General features: G+C 38.4%; 3 protein-coding genes across 4 annotated transcripts in view; 1 reads left to right on the forward strand and 2 right to left on the reverse strand.

Moving 5' to 3' along the window:
- tdrd9 (tudor domain containing 9) overlaps positions 1-5,553 on the reverse strand; it is a 29,324-nt gene extending 23,771 nt beyond the window's left edge. Inside the window, exons 1-3 of the mRNA XM_023951948.1 lie at positions 5,306-5,553; positions 491-555; positions 325-392 (exon numbers count right to left, since the gene is read on the reverse strand). Of these exons, the coding sequence (XP_023807716.1) occupies positions 325-392; positions 491-555; positions 5,306-5,427 (255 nt within the window). The 5' untranslated portion in view covers positions 5,428-5,553. The remainder of the gene's footprint in view (positions 1-324; positions 393-490; positions 556-5,305) is intronic.
- rd3l (retinal degeneration 3-like) lies at positions 1,262-3,911 on the forward strand. Its single transcript, XM_020713613.2, has 3 exons — positions 1,262-1,497; positions 2,466-2,796; positions 2,993-3,911. Exons 2-3 carry the CDS (start codon positions 2,486-2,488, stop codon positions 3,348-3,350), a joined length of 669 nt encoding a protein of 222 aa, XP_020569272.1. The 5' UTR covers positions 1,262-1,497; positions 2,466-2,485; the 3' UTR covers positions 3,351-3,911.
- Positions 5,554-5,792: 239 nt separating the features above from the next.
- Positions 5,793-19,310, reverse strand: kif15 (kinesin family member 15). Of its 2 annotated transcripts, XM_023951947.1 has the most exons (35): positions 19,155-19,309; positions 18,846-18,876; positions 18,307-18,493; positions 18,121-18,197; positions 17,436-17,473; positions 17,260-17,357; positions 16,983-17,162; positions 16,606-16,815; positions 16,394-16,519; positions 16,188-16,310; positions 15,936-16,083; positions 15,766-15,857; positions 15,469-15,678; positions 15,106-15,283; positions 14,890-15,025; positions 14,309-14,450; positions 13,370-13,537; positions 13,172-13,300; positions 12,995-13,100; positions 12,719-12,884; positions 12,488-12,638; positions 12,315-12,397; positions 11,983-12,061; positions 11,822-11,908; positions 11,630-11,734; positions 11,400-11,522; positions 11,172-11,318; positions 10,982-11,074; positions 10,704-10,868; positions 9,586-9,689; positions 9,433-9,499; positions 9,311-9,348; positions 9,088-9,220; positions 6,323-6,454; positions 5,793-6,235 (listed from the first exon to the last, which is right to left on the reverse strand). In XM_023951947.1, exons 1-35 carry the CDS (start codon positions 19,171-19,173, stop codon positions 6,137-6,139), a joined length of 4,170 nt encoding a protein of 1,389 aa, XP_023807715.1. In that variant the 5' UTR covers positions 19,174-19,309; the 3' UTR covers positions 5,793-6,136. The 2 variants fall into 2 exon arrangements, with proteins under 2 accessions (XP_023807715.1, XP_011488654.1); XM_011490352.3 differs by lacking the exons at positions 5,793-6,235; positions 6,323-6,454 and having other exon boundaries at positions 9,089-9,222; positions 9,312-9,348; positions 19,155-19,310.
- Positions 19,311-19,633: the final 323 nt, after the last annotated feature.

Here is a 19,633-nt window from a genome sequence, read left to right on the forward strand (position 1 = left end):
AACCCACCAAACAGGTTTTTTATATTCAAGGACTGAAACTAAGCCAAATAAATGTACAAATATTTTAGCAATAGTCTTCACTGTGTTTTACATTTTATAATTAGTAAGCATTTATTCTGTTAGTCAGTACAAGATCACTAAGTTAGCTGCTTTCAAGCCCCACAAAGTTACTTTGCTGACCATTAAGGCTTAAGTGCTTTAGTGTCCTGAGGACATCCAAGTAAAACTCTAAAGTCACTTGAAGAATAAACTTGAGGCATGGAAGTGCTCTACAAGCTTACAAAGCTTCTTACTGACTCGTGTCACTGGTAGAAAAAGACTCACCTTTTGCCTGTGTTTGGTTATGGGCAAACTCTGGTATTCGTGGCTGATGGAAGGAGGAAGGACATTGCCTAAGACAGAAATGTATTCACAAGATAAAACATCAGTTCAGAACTGTAGCAAAGAAAAAGCAAAAATAACTGATTTAAACATAAATTGCATGACAGACTTTTAGCAGCTTCAGGTTCTTGGATTTTTCCTCCATTGCATTCCAAGTCGCCCTCATCGGGTAAACTGAAACAAGAAAACAAAATTAAACAGTTTTCCCATTTCTTCTTCTTTCACTTGGGTCTCTGCATTACTTTTGGGGGAAAAAAAAGGTATATCTCACTATTATTTGGAGTATAAGTCACGTTGTTTTGCATAGTTTGGCCAGGGGTGCAGCTTATACTCCGGAGCGACTTGTATGCGTCTTTTAAGGCGACGATAAGTTGACGACGTGTCTTTAATTTTTGTCTCGTTTTAAATTATTATAATAACCACGAGCCCCAGTCATAGGGATCGCAAAGCTCAACAGGATTTTTGGAGACGGTATAGCCCTTCCTCAACCATAGAAGACGACGACAGCATTCACACCGGCCGCGTGTTCAAGAACACGCTCTACGCAGTTTTATGAACGCGCATCAACCTGGTGTTGTAGACACCAGATAAGCGCCACACATGCAGGTAGCGACAGGGAAAAGATTCTTCTTCTCTTGTGTGTTTACTGTCAATAAGAAGATTCTCGGTGCGCAAAGTCAAAGTGGTGCAAATCCCACAAATCTTGCTCCACACATTTTGTTTTCCCAACTCTTTTCCTGTAAATGTCCGTCTTGCTGAATGTTACACAGCAGTTCTTGTGTGGTGAATGACTGTTTCAATAACATAAAAACTCACACACAAAACATCTCAGGAGCCTTAACTCACACATCCACCCATATTGTCGCTTTATCTACAAGGCATGTCATCTCAAGAAAGCAAAAAGCAGCTGACCTAACCCCAGAGCTGCACAAAGAAGAAGGTCAGAGAGTAAAGACAGAGGAGAGCTCTTTGCACCCATCCTGGAAGAATTCCTGACAACAGAAGGAGGATGAGACATAAACCGCAAGACGAGAAGATCAAAATAGTTATAAGACCCGAACGCGGCGAGGACGATTGCTGAAATCTTTTTATCATCATTTTAACATCAAGTCATTGGTAAGTAAAGCAATAAAGTTTAGAAAGAAAAAAGGTGACATTTTGGACCCGTTTGCTGTTTTTGATTGATTTTTTAAATTTACAGTTCAGTCCACTGTCAGCAATGTTTTTATCTGTAAATACAGATTACTTTGAAATTCTTTGACTTTCAAATAACTTAGACATTAAAAAACAAAAAAATGAATTCAAGTATGTGATAAAAAGGTTTTACAACTGTGCAACGCTTTACCTTAACTCTATGCAGTTAGCCTTTGACTGCATGTTGCGAAATGATTTTGATTTGACTTTCTAAAAGAATGAAGGATTTACAGATATGCCTTTGTCTAGTTTTAAAATGTTAAGACTTCCAAAACTTAATTTCAATCGGATTTTTTATATTTATACAGTTGGATAAACTTTAAGACTAAGAGTAACAGTTAATTACAATTTATTCTTCCTTCCTGTGTTTGCATCTGACAGCAGCTGCATCATAAAGCATATATTAAAAATGAGTTTAACAAGGTGGTTAAATTCTATTTTTTGAAATTGTAATAGTATTTTAAGCAACTTTGTTTAACTTTTACAATTTTTATGCAAAACAACTAATCAGATTTAGTTTAAGTTACTCAATTTAAATGTATTTTTTTCTTTTTCTTTACTATATATTTTGTTTTGTTTTTCTAAAATAATGTTAACGCTAGATCAGTCTGCCCGATAACCCAAACTCATAATTCTGCTCAACCGTGTATTTCCTTTTTTACCCAGGAATAGTAGAAATATTTTGATGAAAGATTTGGTTAATTTCAAGAAATGTCAGCAAAAAAAGGAAAGGTAATGAAAATAAAAATAAATAGATAATTGCTTGAAAGGAAGTGGGAAATATGGAATTAATATAAAACACTTCTTTAAATGAAACAAAAAGATGGCGTTATAGTAAATATCACAACCTCTTCCTCAAAGCTGTTTTTGTTCTTTTTCCTGTCTTTTAGGTTTATTCCATCTGAGCGCCATGCCTCTTTTCAGCTGGATGAAATGGATGCTGGAGACAAAAGCCCAAGCTCCGGACGAAACATCCCTAAATAGATCAAGTTTTGCATCCAGCCGGTGGTTAATAGCTCAGGTGTTATGGCACGTGGAAGACAGGGAGCGATGGGAAGAAGGACAGGAGGGGGGGCACAGGCAGTCACACAATGCCTCTGGTCTACAATGGCTTCAGAGGTACCCCAGACCACAAGGCCTCATTTCCTCATCAGAACTACAACAACTGGAATTTCTGTGTGCTCAAATACCACCCAAGCATGCGGCCACCATCCTCTCCAGGTGATAGCAGCCAAGCACAGTTCCACATTACTATTATGCAAGAGAACTCTAGTATAATATTCATATGGAAACTATTTTACATTTTTTTGCAGTAAAGAAAACTTAAATGTAGTAAATTGTTGACTATAAAAATTTTTGGGATCAAAACTGCCATTGAAGTACTCTTTTATAAGCATATTATGATCCGTCTCCGTAGGTTTCGTGAGATGCTTGCCACCAACTCCATGAGGCCCTGGGATCTGGTTAGCATCTTCAAGCAGGTCCTGCTGGATTTCCTGGCTCAAAGAGAATGTGGTGATGCTGCATCAGTTCAGCCAGCCCAGCTTGGACCAATAGAAACATGGACCAGCTGGTATAAGAAGGAGCAGATCTACGTCACGCCAACAGTCTGTAAATATGGAAACCACTACCGGGAAGAAATCCCAACTATCTCTGGATACGTGGAATGGGCCATGCGGCAATCAAGTTCAAACACATTCAAGATGGACTGGGATCTGCCGTGTTACTATCAAAGGTCACTCAGTCCAGAAAAAGAATACAGTACATCACTGTGAGAAGACATACAACCATTGACTATATGAGAACTTGACTAGGTGACCACTCCTCCCCCTCGCGCTCCCAAATATGAAGTACCCGCTGGTTCCAAGAAGCCAAAAACCCATAGACTTCTATTTAGAAATTACAGCTAGTCTTTAACTGTCAGAATAGCCACTCTTGCCTCGATCCCTTTTATATTTTTTAAAGGTATGCCCCCAGCCGTCCCATAACTGGTCGTAGCCCATCTGCTGCACTGTTTAAACATGTTGTTGTAGGGTTAGATGAGTCCATTCTTCTCTAAGAGTTCTGGTACATCGCCTGTCCGTCCTGGGAGAGGATCCCTCCTTCATGTGGACATTCCCGAGGTTTCTTCTTTTTTTCCCCCAAATCCGTTTTTCCTTATCAAGAAAAACAGTCTAAGGGCAGGGATGCCCAGTTTAGCCTAGTATGTCTAGTTAGGTTTAGCCATTACTTATTGATTTTATTACTACATGTTCTTTATGACTTGATGTTCATTATACAATTACTGGTATGAAGCTCATTGAGACTATTGTTGTAATATTGGGCTTTATAAATAAAATTGAGAAAGAATTTTTTTTTCATGGTATTTTTTCTTTATTGCAAGTTATAAACTGCCTAATCAGATTCCCTTAATAAAAGTACATCAAACCTTCAAAAAGTTTGGTTGACAGTCACCAGAACCCCAATTCAAGTGGTAGGTGTGTGGAGTTCCAACAAGCTCCCTCCTAGTTGGCGACAGTGGTTGCCATAGATACACTGACTCAGACCAGCTAAGACGAATCCCTGCTTACTGATGGCGTCTGGCTCCAACATTGAAGATTGCTCTGGAGGGGCTGTTTTCTTCATCTTGAGGGTGAAAAATGAACTGCGTTTTGGGAGAGTAGCTGTTACCCACCACGTGGTGAGTCTCCGTTGCCCCCTGGCGGCTAAGTTAGGAACTACTCAGAAAAATAAAAAAGCGGCTATTGGCTGCACTAAAAGTTGCTTCTTTACATTTTATATCGCATATACAGTCAAACCAAATAACCTTAAAAATAAACATATTTGGTTGGGAGGAGTGGGTGAAATTTGTGTAGACTACAAAAGTGACCACAATCGTTTTAAGTATTTTTTTGACAGTGTGCATGGCATAACAAAGAAAAAAGGATTAAGACGCATTTTTATTTACTTGCACTTTGTATCTTTTCACTGATGTTGTTTAACAAATAAATGTTCAGATTATTTGTCATGGCTGATGAGAGAGAAAAAAGGAGTAAACACATGCATCAATGCCTATTCCAGCTCCTCCTGAACTTTTCTTGCTTCTGATTACCTGGATCAGGTGTGTTCAGTCCAGAGAAAGTAAGGGGCTGTAAGCTAGGGGGAAAGAGTTGCCTCTGCATCAACAGTCTCGCTCCCTACTCTGAGGCGAACTTCTGATGAACTCTCGTTACTCTGCAGAAAATACGCCGTAAAAAACGAAACTGGATTTTGATTTTGGCTCAATATAATATATATGTACTTATATTAATATAAAGTAAAGTACGCTGGGAATGCTTTGACAACAGATACAAATTATATAGTGGGACTTCAGGTATTTGTTCATGTTTACCAATTACTAATTTTGGCAGAAGCCGTACAAATTCGATTTTTTAAAATCTTTTAACACTACACTAACATATGAGAAAATTTAATTTCCAAGATGTGTAGTGTAAGAACTAAGCTAGCCCAAAATTCACAGCACGTGCGGCTGTGTGCGCACATGGCATGCTAACATTGGCGCCCCAAAACACAAAATATAGGTTTTGTTGGGTTCCCTTTTCGCCTTCGCATTGGAGCAACAGCTAAACTAATTCAAGATCTCTCACCCCAAAAATTTTAGAGTACTTTCGCGTTTTTTAATGTTCAAATAACCGTTTGCTAGCGTACAGATACATGGATGAATTTTAAGCAAACTTTCTGAAATCCTTACCTGGTCTCTTTCGACGAGAGCTCGTTTCTCCCCGTTGCAGAACTTTCCTCAAAATTTTTTGCAAATGAAGCCCCTGAGTTAAACAAGACTGAAGATTGCTCTGGAGGGGCTGTTTTCTTCATCTTGAGGGTGAAAAATGAACTGCGTTTTAGGAGAGTAGCTGTTACCCATCCCGTGGTGAGTCTGTTGCCCTCTGGCGGCTAAGTTAGGAACTACTCAGAAAAAATAAAAAAGCGCTTATTGGCTGCACTAAAAGTTGCTTTCCTTACATTTTTTTTAAATTGATCTTTTTTTATTTCAAAAACTAATTTAGGGTTTTATTAAAGGAATTTTGTTTTTTAGAGGGAGAAAATGTTTAAACAAAAATAACTGACTTAATTATAAAAACCCATAGCTTTAAATATTTAGATTTCCTTCTGTATATTAATCCAAATAAATGTCTTTTTCCTCCCTAAAATCAATTAAAAAAATAAACGGTTCACCAATGTAGGAGACTGCTTTTTAATAAGTACACCCCCCCCCCTAAAAAAACAACAACAAAAAAGCAAGAAAAAGAAAGTAATACCTCAAACTACTGTCTGTACATTTTAGTTTAGATGGGGAACTGTATCATTAAACCAGAACACTGAGAAAAGCAGCCAACAGACAAATGTACCTACACATGCAGAATGACAATGAAAAACCAAACAGCTGCAGACAATTTTTCATAAAAAGCTGAGCATACATGTCTACATTTTAACATTTCACCAAGTTTCAACAGTACTTCTATTTTTAAAATAAAAGTAAAAAAAAAACCTTTACAGAGTTTTGAAAAAAATAGACATTTTTGATCTACGAAAGATTTTTGCAGGAGGCCAAAATCATTTCCATCTGTGGATCCTCTGTGTTGTCTCGCATCAATGAAATCTCTGTTCGCAGCTTTTCATTTTCCTTGAAAAACAAACAAAAGAAATGCAAAAATGTGATAAATACATTTGCTTCAAGTGAATCCTCTTAGATAAACGGTAAATTGGTTACCTCTTGAAGTCGGGTGTTGTCCTTTTTCAGTTTAACCAGATATTCAATCCTCTGTTTGTGGTTCTTGTGCCCCACAAGTTTTCCATTCTCCTCTGAGAGCTTTATGTTTTGCTTACGAAGAACCTCATTTTCCTGTAAAAAAAAAAAAAAAACATTAGAAAAGAAGACACTTTACCAGGTGATAAGTCCCACTCCGATCATCTATTGATCCATTGATCCTGTGTCGTCTTCTAGGACATCGTTTCTGCAGAGCGACAGTAGTTTATTAGAAAATTGCCTCAGAGTTGTGGGAAGGACTGTTGGTGCAGAGTAAGCCTGCCCTTACTTCCCATTATCCATCCGTGTACACACTCTCCCATTAGCTTACAGCTAAACCTAGCATTACAGGTGCAACAAAAATGGACAGCAATATTGGAGATATATCCAGCCGTACAGTTTTGAGCCAGGAAAATGAAGGCAAAAAGAGCCCGTGGCTTCCCGTTGTAGGTTCTACGTCACACCTAGAAGCTTTTTTAAACAGCTTTTTTTTTGTCTGCTCCTCATTTATGTTAGTTTGAATAAAGAAACACTCAGAAATGCAATTTTAAGCTTTTTTTTCTTCATGTCTATCATCAGAAAAATGCCACAAGAACATGTAAAAAACACCAAAAACATGATTTTAATCAAGTAGATCTCTATTTTTCTAATTAAAAAAGAAGACGTCAAAAGATTCTAGAAATGGGTTTTAAAAGATAAAAGATTAATCAGTACAGACTAATAGTGTGTATTACTATCACTGTCAATAATGACAAAAATTAAAGCTAAAAAAAAACAAAACGCTGTTTATTAAGTTGACTTCCAAAAGTATCGGTGTTTTTGTTTTTTCCACTACTGTACACAGATGCCAGAACCAAATGAACCACAGTTCTTTTGAAATGCAGAGAGCACAACTGCACAACTAGCTTCCATGACTCTGTGGGGGTCTCTGCTGTCTTTCATGGAACGGTCTGCTGATCCAGCAGCATTTCAGCTGCAGACAAGTAAAAAAAATCTTGATCAGGAGGGTCAGCTCAGCTCCTGAGACACTCCTGGTCTCAGAAGGGAGGATGAAGTAAAGCTACCATGATGGAGAACCACTCTCACCACCTACATCATGTTCAGTCAAACTGTTCAATCCTATTGAACCTCTGATATTTATAATCACATGTGATCACGCAAGTGTCTAACACCAATTATCTACAATGCAATAAACTGTATATAAAGTTGTATTTCTTTGCTGCACATTGTTCATTTTTCTTGCACATTTTTTGCATCTTCTGTGCAACAATTTTTACCACAGAGGGACAAATAAAAGACTATTCTGATTTATTAAATACTCTAGGTTCCTATTTAGGATTGGGTTGATAAAATCAATGATTCGATCTGAATCGATCCAAGCTTAATAAATCAATAATCGATCCATAAAAGTAGAGATCGATCTTTTATGCCTTTTCCTTTTCTGGTGACCAAACACATACCAGCAGTAAAGCCAAAATCTGCTAGCTAACATATTAGCATCAAGCTAGCGACAGTGGCTCAGGTGGTTGAGCAGGTCGTCCAATGATCGAAGGGTCGGCGGTTCAATCCCCCAGCCAACTGCCGTCGTGTCCTTGGGCAAGACACTTCACCCTCCTTGCCTCCAGCATTGCTCCACTGGTGTGTGAATGTGTATGAATGTCCCAGTGATGGTCAGAGGAGCCGTAGGCGCGAACTGGCAGCCACGCCTCTGTCCATCAGGGCAGCTGTGGCTACATCAGTAGTTACCATCTCCAAGTGTGAATGAATAATAAGCTCTTTAAGCGTCTGGACAGGGGCAGATTTATCCAATCCATGTTTATAATTTCCCATAGGACCGCTAATGCTAATGCTCGGTCGACCTAAACATACATTCCTGACTACACAGTTTAGTATACTCACAGGCAGGAATATTCCAAACTTTTTTCTTTTTAAGTAACCATTTGTGGTCTAAAACTCAGTTTTGCTAAAATCTTCAGGAATAAAGAATGTGAGCTCCACCTAGTGGCCAAACTGAAACGCCCTCCCAGAGCAGCAGAACATTTATTTTGTCATGAGACAGTTTAGAGCCTTTAGAATGTTAACGATCTGTACATTTATGTTGAAGCTTCTCTGTTTGAGAAACCATGCAACACTGTAAGGTGTTAACAGTCTCATTGGTTTATTATTTCACTAATACATTTTACTGTAATAATAATAATAATAATGGATTGGATTTATCTGCGCTTTTCAAGACACTCAAAGCGCTTACAGTGTGTCCATTATTCATTCACTCCTCATTCATACTTGGTGACGGTAAGCTACGGTTGTAGCCACAGCTGCCCTGGGGCAGACTGACAGAGTGTAGCGAACTATATCAGATTAATATGAATATCTTCAAAACATATATAGATTTTTCATGTTTTTCTGTACAAATGTCAAAATGTGAAAACCGTTTAATTTAAAATTAAATCGTATTCAATAAAATAGAAAGAAATCGTGAATCGAATCGATACAGGCTCCGGTGACTTGAATTGAATCTGGAAATTATTGGTGACACCCAGCCATATTCCCAATTAGGGCTGAATTGTGGCCAATTTTTAAAGCATACTTTTTTCCAAAACAAAAATATAGGAATTACGAGTATAAATATGTGTGGAACCAAGAACTCCCTCAGCTGGATTTACTACAAAAATACAGCGTGACATAAAGTAATGTGATTTCTGGTTAAAGCGTTTCTGGTCAGTGTTTACCTGCAGCAGTTTCTCCTCATCATTTATCCTGAGACTCATTTCTCTTAACTCCAGACAACGGTTTTTCACCTCATTGGTCAGTTCTTGGACACACGTCTGAGTCTGGGCCAACAAAGACTCCTGTGCCTGTAGTCTGACTCGCAAAAAATAGTAGACAAATTAAAAAAATAATACATTCTTTTTTTAAAAGATACCAACAGAGCCACTCTTTACAAATGCTTACCTTTTTTGGGTGTCATAAAGTTTCTGCTTTATTTTGCTCTGGTAAAGGTTGGAAAAAAAAAATACAGATGATAAATTTAACAAAGGACGACTGAGATTAAAATCTGAAAAATGGCCACAAACCTTCTCTGCTCTTTCCTCTTCCAGTTCTTTCAGCAAGGACTGACCGATGGCTTCATTGAAATTCTTACTAAAAAAACAAAACAATTTGGTTTCATTTGTTTCTCCTATTTATCAGTAGATTAATGTTAGAGAATTTGAATGTTGAAATCTCACCAAGAATCATTTCCATTTCTGATCAGCTGGTCCTGCTTGGTGTAGAACGAGTCAAGCAAACCCTGAATCTCCATTTGAACAGTTTCTTTATTAGCCAGTTCCTCCTGAGAACACAAAGACAACATGGGGTCTGAACGAAGTCAAATTTAAGATTCAACAGTTTCTTTTTGCACCAAGTCATGTTCCGCATACTTGATTGACTTTTGTCAGTACAAAACATTGAGATCTGCGGTACAACACAAACACATTTCCTGTAAACACTGTAAAAGTCCAACTCCAATCATCCTTTGATCCATTGTAATAGCATTCCCACTGGTCTTTTCATTATTATTATGCCATTTTTAGCCAAAAATAAAAAAAACGTGTCATTTCTAGGACATAGTTTCTGCAGAGTGGCAGTACAGTGGTCTGTTGTTTATCGCGGGGGACACATTCTATACATAACCCACAATAGGTGAAATCCGATGAGTTCCAGATGTTTTCAGGCTGTAAAACCCCCATTTCTCAGACAGACACGGACATTTTCACACTCTTTTCTCTTGTTTAAACTGTCAAAGTTCAAACCTTCATAAAACAATAATTCTAGAGATTGCACAATTAAATTTATGCAACTCTGGCAAGGCTGAAGGTGAAATGTCCCTGTACAGGAGACATGGCACAGAAGAGATTGATTGACAAGCTCAACAGCTAATCAGGATGCAGAACACTGTGCACTATTGAAAAAACATTTGTGAGTTTAGGCGAGACTATCGGCATGAAGCTTCCCTTCCTCCCCCTTCCTGTTGCTGAGAGCTTTATCTTTACACACTCTACCACTAGCTTACAGCCCCTCACAACCCAGACCTAACATTAGTGGGGTAAGAAAAATGGCGAGCAGCATTGGACCTATGCAGCCGTACAGTTTTGAGCAAGATGCCAGCTCGGACGAGGAAAACAAAGATGTACATGGATCTAGTTGTATACAAGCGGATACATAAGAACAGAGCTGGTGGTCTGTCTATTTTGTATGTAACAATCAAGCTCTTTTACAAACGACATTTTTTGTTTGCTCCCGATTCACACAATTTAAATAAAGAAATGGTAAAGAATGTTCATCAGAATGGGTCTTTAAAAGCTACCTTAAGCCTCAGGATTTCCTCATTCTTTGCGGATCTCTCAGCGTTCAGTTCTGCTAGAAGAACCTCCATGGTTATCATAGAGGAACGCCTACTTTCCAGCTCGCGTTCTTGGCTCTCCAACATTTGCGTCAGATCTCTGCTGAAACTGCCTGGAGTAGTAGGAGTCTTATGAAGGGAAAAAACAATATATAAATATACGCTTGAATCTGTGCTGCGCTGTACACAGCAAACACTTTAATATTTTGGTAGTTTACAAAAGAAAACAAGAACGGGTTTACTGGAGGGATTGACTTCGGTGTGACCATCAGCTCAGCAGGTTTAAAAACTCCATTTCTTATGGTTTTCTCGACGGCTTCTTGCTGCTGTTGAACCTGTTCAAATATAAAATAAAATAACTTCCATAAAATGCTATATTTATTTAGATGACATCTTGTTTTTAACATTAGGATATAAGACTATAGACAACACCTTTTGCTTTAAGCTCTTTATGATGGACTCTTTCTGAGCGACTTGCTCCTGTGAGGCTTGAAGGAGGCCGTCCTGCTCTCCTAAGACTTTGGTGAGCCTGTCAACCTCCTCTGTTGCATAAGTTATTTCCTCTTGCAGAACCTCTACCTGCAGAAAAGAAGCACAGATATTACTATCAGGTAATCCATCCATTTGTTTAAAGTAAAACAGCAAGAACGTTTGCAGTACCTCTATTTTGTTGGACGCCACACTCCTCTCTAAACTTTCTTTAAGGTCACAGATTTCGGTTTGCATCTTACAGTTTTGTTCTCTGAGGTTTTCCCTTTCTAGGCAAGCAGCGTTATATTTGGCCTGGAAGATGGAGATGCTACGTTATTCACTGTGATTTTAGAAAGCAGTTGCAGGTTTTTCTTCACAGAAAAAGGTTTAAAAAGAAAGGAGTGTGAAGTGAAGTGTACTGTAATGTCTTTGACGTCTCCAGACACGTGGCTGAAGGCTTCCTCCTTCCGGCTCAATTCACTGCGGAGGTCACGGATTTGGTTCATGAGGTCTAAAAGGACATCCTGCCAAGCACATAAACACAAAGGTTTTTTTTTTTTTTTGAATAATATACATTTTAGAAATCGAATTTAAAAAACTGAGATATTTACTTTGTCCTGTTCAGTCTTCTGCTCCAGGCTTTTCATTCTCTCATTGGCTGTGGATAAATTCTGCTCCAGATCAGCAAGTTTGGACAACTTAAAGAAAAAAAGGAATATTGGCTCCAGTTCTTTCTAAACTTTAGACCAGTACAATAAATGTGTTGGCTGACCTGTTGCTGATTTTTCACTGTCAGGTCTGAAACTTGTTTTCTGAGTTGTGTGTTCTGCTCCACAGTTTCAATGAGTTCTCTGATGAAAACAGCAGTGTTATGAGAATATTGAAGTAGTGTTTAAATACTGACATTTCATTGCAACCATTTAAAACCATGAATATTTGTATGTCATCCATTCATTCATCTTCTTCCGTTTATTCCCTTTCGGGGCCACGGGGCTGCTGGGGCCTATCCTGCCCACTTGTGGGCAAAGGCAGGGGGCACCCTGGACAGGTCGCCAGTCTTTTGCATGTTAAATACATTTTGATGTCAAATCATGCAAATCCTACTTTGATGAGCTTTCTTTTTCTTGCAACTGGGAGATCAGACTGTTTGTGTGTGCTTGCTCGGCTTCCAAGGAATTTTTCAAATTCTTGAAAGAGAAAGAGAAAAAAATTAAGGACTAAAAGTAATTGATCCCTTAACATTTATTGCGTTAGTCGTTTTGAGTTCACTTCCTCACCAACACCTCAGCTTTCAGTCCATCAATCTCCTGCTGTCGGTCCTGCAGCTGCTGTCTGGCCTGATCCGTGTCAAATTTGGACTCAGCGTGCAACTGGTCAAAGGAATCCTGTAAAGTTCGATGTTGTTCCAAAAGCTGCTCCCACTCAAGCCTGGAATAAAAATATTATGGTTTGGAGAACTAAAAAGCATTAGACCAACACAGCACTGAGCTTTAAGCATAAACGCTTACTGGACTTTGTCGAGCTGGAGCTGTGTGCCGATTAGACTGCTGGAGAGCTGACTTATCTCCTGCTGATGCTCAGTCTGACGCTCTCTGAGCTGGCTCTTGACAGAGGCCAGCTCCTTGTCTGAAGACTGTAGGATCAGGCGTAAATCACAAATCTCACTCTTCAGGACTGAAAGAAGAAATGGTTAAAATGAAAAGTTAAAAAAATTAAAAAAAAAACTAAAAGAACATTTAGATTTTACGAAAAGCAAAAGTTCAAAAGTCAAAGTGAAGCGATACCCTCTGCTGCTTGCTGTTCAGACTGAAGCCTTTTTTGCAGGTTGTTTATGGTTTCTTCAAAGGCAAGCTGGTCTCTGGTTTTATTCATCTTTTCAACTGCAAGTATCTGCGTCAAAAACAGATCTTTAAGAAAATTCCATATGGCCGCATATCTATCGTTGTAATGAAAATAACTACCTCATCCTTGTGGTTCGACTCTTTGGACATTACATCAATTTGCTCCTCTAGTTTTGCAATTTGCTGCATTAGCTTGCTGTTCTTCAGCTCCTCCTCATCTAACTGTGTCTGAACGCGACTTGCTTGATCCTAGGAAAAGACAACCCTGTTAAAGAATGTGTAAGAAGTCAGGGGTCGGGACATTCTGGATGCCTTTACTTGCACTTGGCGCAGCTCCTCTGTCAAGGCCATTTCAGCCATGTCTGATGGAGGCTGCTCTGTCCAAATGTTGTCTCCGTCCCCAGCATTCCCGTTCAGGTGTTCCGGGCTGCAGAGCGGCACCAGGCGGGAGCGGAGGTTGTACGCTTTGGTGGGTGTGGTGAGGATCTGGTTTAAGCAAAAAGATTCCATTAGATTTTAGTTGTTTGTTTCAGCACTAAAATAAGACACATCCTGATCTATGTAGGTAAAAAAAAAAAGCTTCTGTGACCTAGTTTTGACAATTGTGTAAAAATGTCTCACAGACAGAAAAGAAATAAATGTTTGATGATCACTGTGATTTTCCACCTTTTACCATCAAAGTGCTGTTGATTCAGGTGCAAAGTCCAAAGTAGAATTTCCAAAATAAAAGATGGAATGAGAAATTATTTTTATCACACAAACTTCCTAAAAGACCAGACATTATAACCAAAAAAAAAAAAGGTGTATAGATGTTCCACAACTAATGGAGAATTTCTTTATTGTTTTTTTGTTGTTTTACACAAACTTTTATGAGATACATTTGGAAAAAATGTGATGCAAGTTGTTTTTTAAAAATAAAAAAGCCGAAAAAAAGCAATTTTAATATAAACAGATTACAAAGCTGACATAAAATAAAAAAAATAAATAACAAAAATGTTAAAAACAGAAAAAAAATTTCTAACTGAAGCAACATTTTGTCCCTAATTTTACCTAATAGAAATAAAGGTTATGAATCGTGGCTGTACCGAAATCAAACATGGTGTGATCAACAATGATTGCTCTAAAACTGACATAACAAATCCCATAACTGGTAAAGTTATGGCAACAATGTTTATTTTGAGTGAAAAAAGCGACATCTCTGCTTGATAAAGCAGTATAACATGACATTATGGGGCTTTTATTTGGACGCATACTCACTTTTAAAGTTTCAACGTGAATTCTGTTTAGTTCGGACACTTCCTGCTTTTTACAAGCATGTGTGGCTTCCAAAATGTTTTCCAGATGCCTGTTAGACTTTTCCAGGTATCTTTTCTCAGACTCCAACTTGGACAACTGGTTCCTACAAACAAAGCACAATTTCAAACTGCAAAACAAAACCAATTTCGAAAAAAAAAAGAATGATCACAAAGCCCCACAAAAGAAATACAAAATATGAAAACTTTATAAAGACCGCTGCATTAAATATGCTAAGTTAAAAAAATTTCAAACACAAAATTGCTGCGTTTCATTTTCTAAACGATAAATTCACCAGGGGAGAACTTTAAAATCACTATCATATGACACTGATCTTTGTTCCGAGTATAAATAAAAAAGTCACTTTATTGCATCTTTTTGGGTGTCTTTGCCAATTCATTGAAAGGTTCTTGATAGCAAGTGTTTCCTGCATCTGCTGTAGCTCTTCTAAAGGTAGTGCATTGAAATGAACTGCTCAACGTTAGCATTAACGCCAAGTTTGGATTTTAAAGGAGGAACATTTCTGTAACAGATACGGTTCCTACTTGGTGACGTCTTTGTACTCTTCAAAGGCTTGGAGGGCAGCCATTAGGTCCGACTGTTTCTGCAGAAGTTTAGCGTTCAGCTTCTCAACAGCAGCTGCAGAAACGGCTGCCACAGAAATGGATGAAACTGATGAAGCTGTGAAGAGACAGAATATTACCGACATCTAAAGGCCAGTCATCTGCAAGTTTCTTCCGTTCTGTAATGACGATCCTTACACTCAGGGAGTCTTTCTGACTCAGTGGTCCTCTGAAGGACTTCTTCCAGCTCAGCAGCAATATGGGCAGCATGCTCTTCCGCTTTCATGACAGAATCAAGAGAGCGCAGTTGACGGTTTTCTTCTCTGAGGCTGTAATTCTCTGCTGCATATCGAGTCATTTTTGGATGATGCTCAACCTTAAAAGGTGAGAAAAAGGAACAAAGAAAGGCATATCTATTAGAAGAGAGAATATATTAAAAATGTAACCTGCATACAGCAGTTTTAAACTATTAAAAGATGCAATGGTTCTAGAATTGTAGAATTACCATCAGACAAGACACAATTATAGGTATCAAATGCAGAAGGATTGCATCGTTTTTACCTGATCACTCAGAATCTTTATTTCCTCCTTCAACTGGTCAACCACAGCCTGAGACTCAGTGTCTGACAAGGAGGTTTGTCCTGCCTTCATCTTTTTTTCAAGCCGAGAAATGTGATCTTCTCGAAAGCGGATTATCATTCTGCTGGAATGAATGAATCTGTCTTTTTGCGTCCATGCCTCCTCGAGCTGAGCCACTTTCTTCAGCAGCATCTGTGGAGCATAAGGTTAAATGTCTGGCACCAAAAAACATTTTCTCACTGGGATGTCATCTTCTATACGCCAAAAACATTTTAGAACCTTTCTTTCCTCTTCCGTCTTTTTCCACAGTCGAACAGCACTCATATACTTTGCTTGATATTGCGGATCTTGAACATTTTCAACAGATAGACCTGATAGGAGGGGGAAAAATAACTTAATTAAACAATGAGTTATCAATTATTCCATGTTCATTTTGGGGATATTGTTACCCATGGAGAATTCAGGTCCTCCAGGAGCTACATCTCTGGAATGCTGGACTCCCTGATATCCCTGCACCTGTGCAAGCTGCTCTTTCAGTTTCCTCACTTCAGCCTGCAGCTGCCTCACGTTTCCCTGTGTGTCTTCATTGATAACCGCCTAAAAAAAGGAAAAGAATTACTCTTTAAACACATAAATAACCCTAAACTCCTTCCTTTGGGCTTGTTACATTAGGATATTGGATGCTACTGGATAACACAGACCTTGTTTTTTATCAGCTTTGCTCTCTGCGCAAAATGCAAAGTGGATAATGTCTCCCCAAAACATTTTGAGCCAGGGTGAACATTGGCTATGATGTAAGTTTTGGCATTTCCACCAAGAGAGTCCTAAAATACAAACAAAAACATGCATGTTTTTGCAAACGGTACGAAACGCAAAACGAAAACACCAACATTTGAAAAATTCTAACCCGGAGAAGGAAGGTGAGCTTAGAGTCCCGGTAGCAGATGTGACGGTTCTTCCCATTGGACACGTCCACCAGTGCCATAATCACCTGGCCCAGACACATGAGGGAGCGATTGATGCTGCTGGCCTCCTGTATTTTGCGTTAAAGAAAACAGCAGTTTTTAAGCAATAAAAGCAAATACGGGTGTGATGAACCATTCTCGAACAAAGCTGTACCTTGAGTCGGGAACCCTCTGTGTGCGTGTCTTTTTGTCTCTCAGAACCTGCCAGATCAACAAGGTTCAGCTGAGATGTTCGGATGTTCACCACCTCATTTTTCGTCTCCTTGGATTCCAGCGTCATCGTGAACACGGCGTGAGACCTTGAAGACTCGCGGTTCATTGAAGTGGAGGCCACGCGTCGATTGCGCCAGCCCGTAGACAAAACCTCAAAAGGTTTGAACACAAATAATTTAAGGACTTTCTGTACATTTTCCAAAAACCTGAATGCGTGTGTGCTAAACGGGGTCGAAAGCAACTTCAACAAGTCAAGAATTTGGTTCTGATGCAAGAGATTTGAGAGAACTCACAATCGTCTGTATATTATTTATATACCTGATAGGCTTCTGCTGCAGAGCTGACAAACTTCTCCACAGCTCCCTCAACAAACACTCCTTTTTTAATGTTTTCTCGTAGAAAAAGGCTGGCAGACGCCGTGTCCAACAGGTCATAAATTTGTTCATTGTATATCTCAATAAATGAACACTTGCAAAGGAAATTCTTGGACTTTGCTGACTATGAAGAGAGGAGAGACAAGTATGGCATTTGTTGTAAAACACAGTTATAAATGAAACATCAGATCACAGTCCTGAAAAAAAATGTTGTTACTTACTTTCTCTGCTTCTCTGTTAATGAGGAAAAACAGGTACTCAAAACTGCGAGGAATAACCCCTCTCATTTCATCTGTGAAGTTATCCAACTCCGATGGGCCTGAAATAAAACTTTATTTGGTTAATGCTTAGGTAATATTTGGAATAAGATATTTAAATAGTGAAAGCGTATCCTCACCAAGCATAGTGAACGTTTTTCCAGAGCCGGTTTGCCCACTAAAAGAAACAAAGAGACAAAAAAGAATCTTGAGGAAAAATAAAGAGGGGGTAAAAAAGTGTTTGTCAGCCACCAATTTTGCAAGTTGTCCCACTAAAAGAAATCTATGTTCATCATAAATACACTTTAACTGACAGCATTTAAAAAAATATATAAATAAATACATTTTGATGTTTTTAAGAATTTATTTGTGCACTGCAGCTGCTACTTTGGTCCATTTTTCTGAAGAGCTGGGATGTTTTGCAACTGTTGCTGGACTTTCAACTCCCTCTACAGATCCTCTATTATTGGAACCAGATCTGGAGACTGACTAGGTCTCTTCAGAACCTTGAAATACTTTACTTTATGACGACATTCCTTCTCAGTGATCGAAGGAGGTCTTCGCCCAAAATCTCATAGTTACCAGCTACAGTGTATCCAAACCTGGTGAAGATCTACATTAGACATTACCAATGAATGCAAAGTATTACTATATATTTATAAACACCATTATATAAATAAAAGAAAACAAAAAAATGTTTTATTGGATTCTTTTTCTTACGTTGTGTCTCTTCGTCAAAGCTATAGTGTATCTATGACCTCTCATCTATTTAAGTGAGACAACTTGGAAAGACTGTGAAATAATTCTGAACAAAAAGCTACTTACTATGCAAATATGGTTCCATTATACCCATTCATACAGGATTCAACAATGTTCTTGGCCACAATGTTGAATACAGAATCCTGCACAGAAAGGACAAAGAACCATCAAAAAGTGGAATAGTTTCGGTTCTCTATTTCAGTTCAGACAGGAAAGTGACATTTCCTAAAGCAACATTGGTGCGACTGGAACCTGAGATGTATCCATGTCAGCAACATGATCATAAGTGAAGGTCCGCGGCTCTGGCTTTGATAGCAGACGGATGGTGTTGGGTGATGTGACTGTGAGACATAGGTTCTGGTCTCCATCCGTGGTCAGCCCGGTGCCATGGGTCAGAGGTCGCACACGGATGAAGACTTTAATAGAATCACTATCAGAACTGTTGACAAACAAACAAATACAATGAGCCTCTTTTAAAAAAAAAGCATTTGGTTAAATAAACCATCATTTATGATTACATACACACATTTATCACGTCTTTTAATTCAATGTGATATCTTCTGTAAGTCTTGTGGGGTTTTTATTGGTGTTGACATTTGGACCTCGAATCTATAGTTCTATTCAACTGAAGTTTACAATAACACAGCAAATATGACAAGTAAAGTAAAACAAGGGAAACATAAAAATGAAAACCTGGGGTTAACCAAGTTGGTTTTACTAGCAAACACAACAACAAAGTGTGTATTATGTGTGTGTTTGTGTCCACAACAGTAATAAAATGTACCACCTACCTGGCACAATGGAGGGATGATTCTCCAAATCCTGTTTACAAAATAATAATAAACAGATCAATCTTCTTCTTGCGGTGCTCAAGAAAACCAATTTTAACCAATTTTAAAAACATTTCAACCAATTTTAAAGTCGAACCATCGTTTAGAGTTAAGTAATCTTGTTAGAAATGCGTAACTTTACAGCTTATTTCTTTCTGAACCTCCCATCATTACCGTGTAGTAAAGAACATCATGAAAAGCTTAGCTAACGATGGCGTCGGATTTAAATGGAAGCATAACAAATCCTAAACCAAGTAAAAAAAAAGGTACCTCTTCCGTTGGAAGTCATTGTTATAGATTGGCGTAGCAACCGTTAAAAAGTTAAAAACATCCCAATGGCGTGTGGATTAAAAAGAAAAAAGAACATCCGGCACTGTTTACACTCGGCAAATCTGGCGGGTTTATCCAATCAGTCTTCCTCGGCTTTTACGTTGGGTGGCAACCATCGTAAAAGGTGCTGGTTCGCCCCCTAATGGTAGTGTTGGTGTAAAAGGGTAATTATTTTTAACAGCACAGGCACACACAAAAATAATAAGTTACTCCTGCAACCTTTGAACTAAAGTGTTACCAAGTCGTATATTAAGCAGCTAGATTTAAAAGCGTGGGTCTTAAACAGCTTTAATTTTAAAATTCGGTCTATATTTTGTATGAGAAGTAATGCATATTGCTACACCCCAACTCTTTGAAAACAAAAGTTTGACAATATTTTTAAAGAGTTTTTTTTCTAAATAAATGGGATATTGTGTCTT

This window comes from Oryzias latipes, chromosome 22 (genome assembly GCF_002234675.1).
Source record: "Oryzias latipes chromosome 22, ASM223467v1".
NCBI lineage: Eukaryota > Metazoa > Chordata > Actinopteri > Beloniformes > Adrianichthyidae > Oryzias > Oryzias latipes.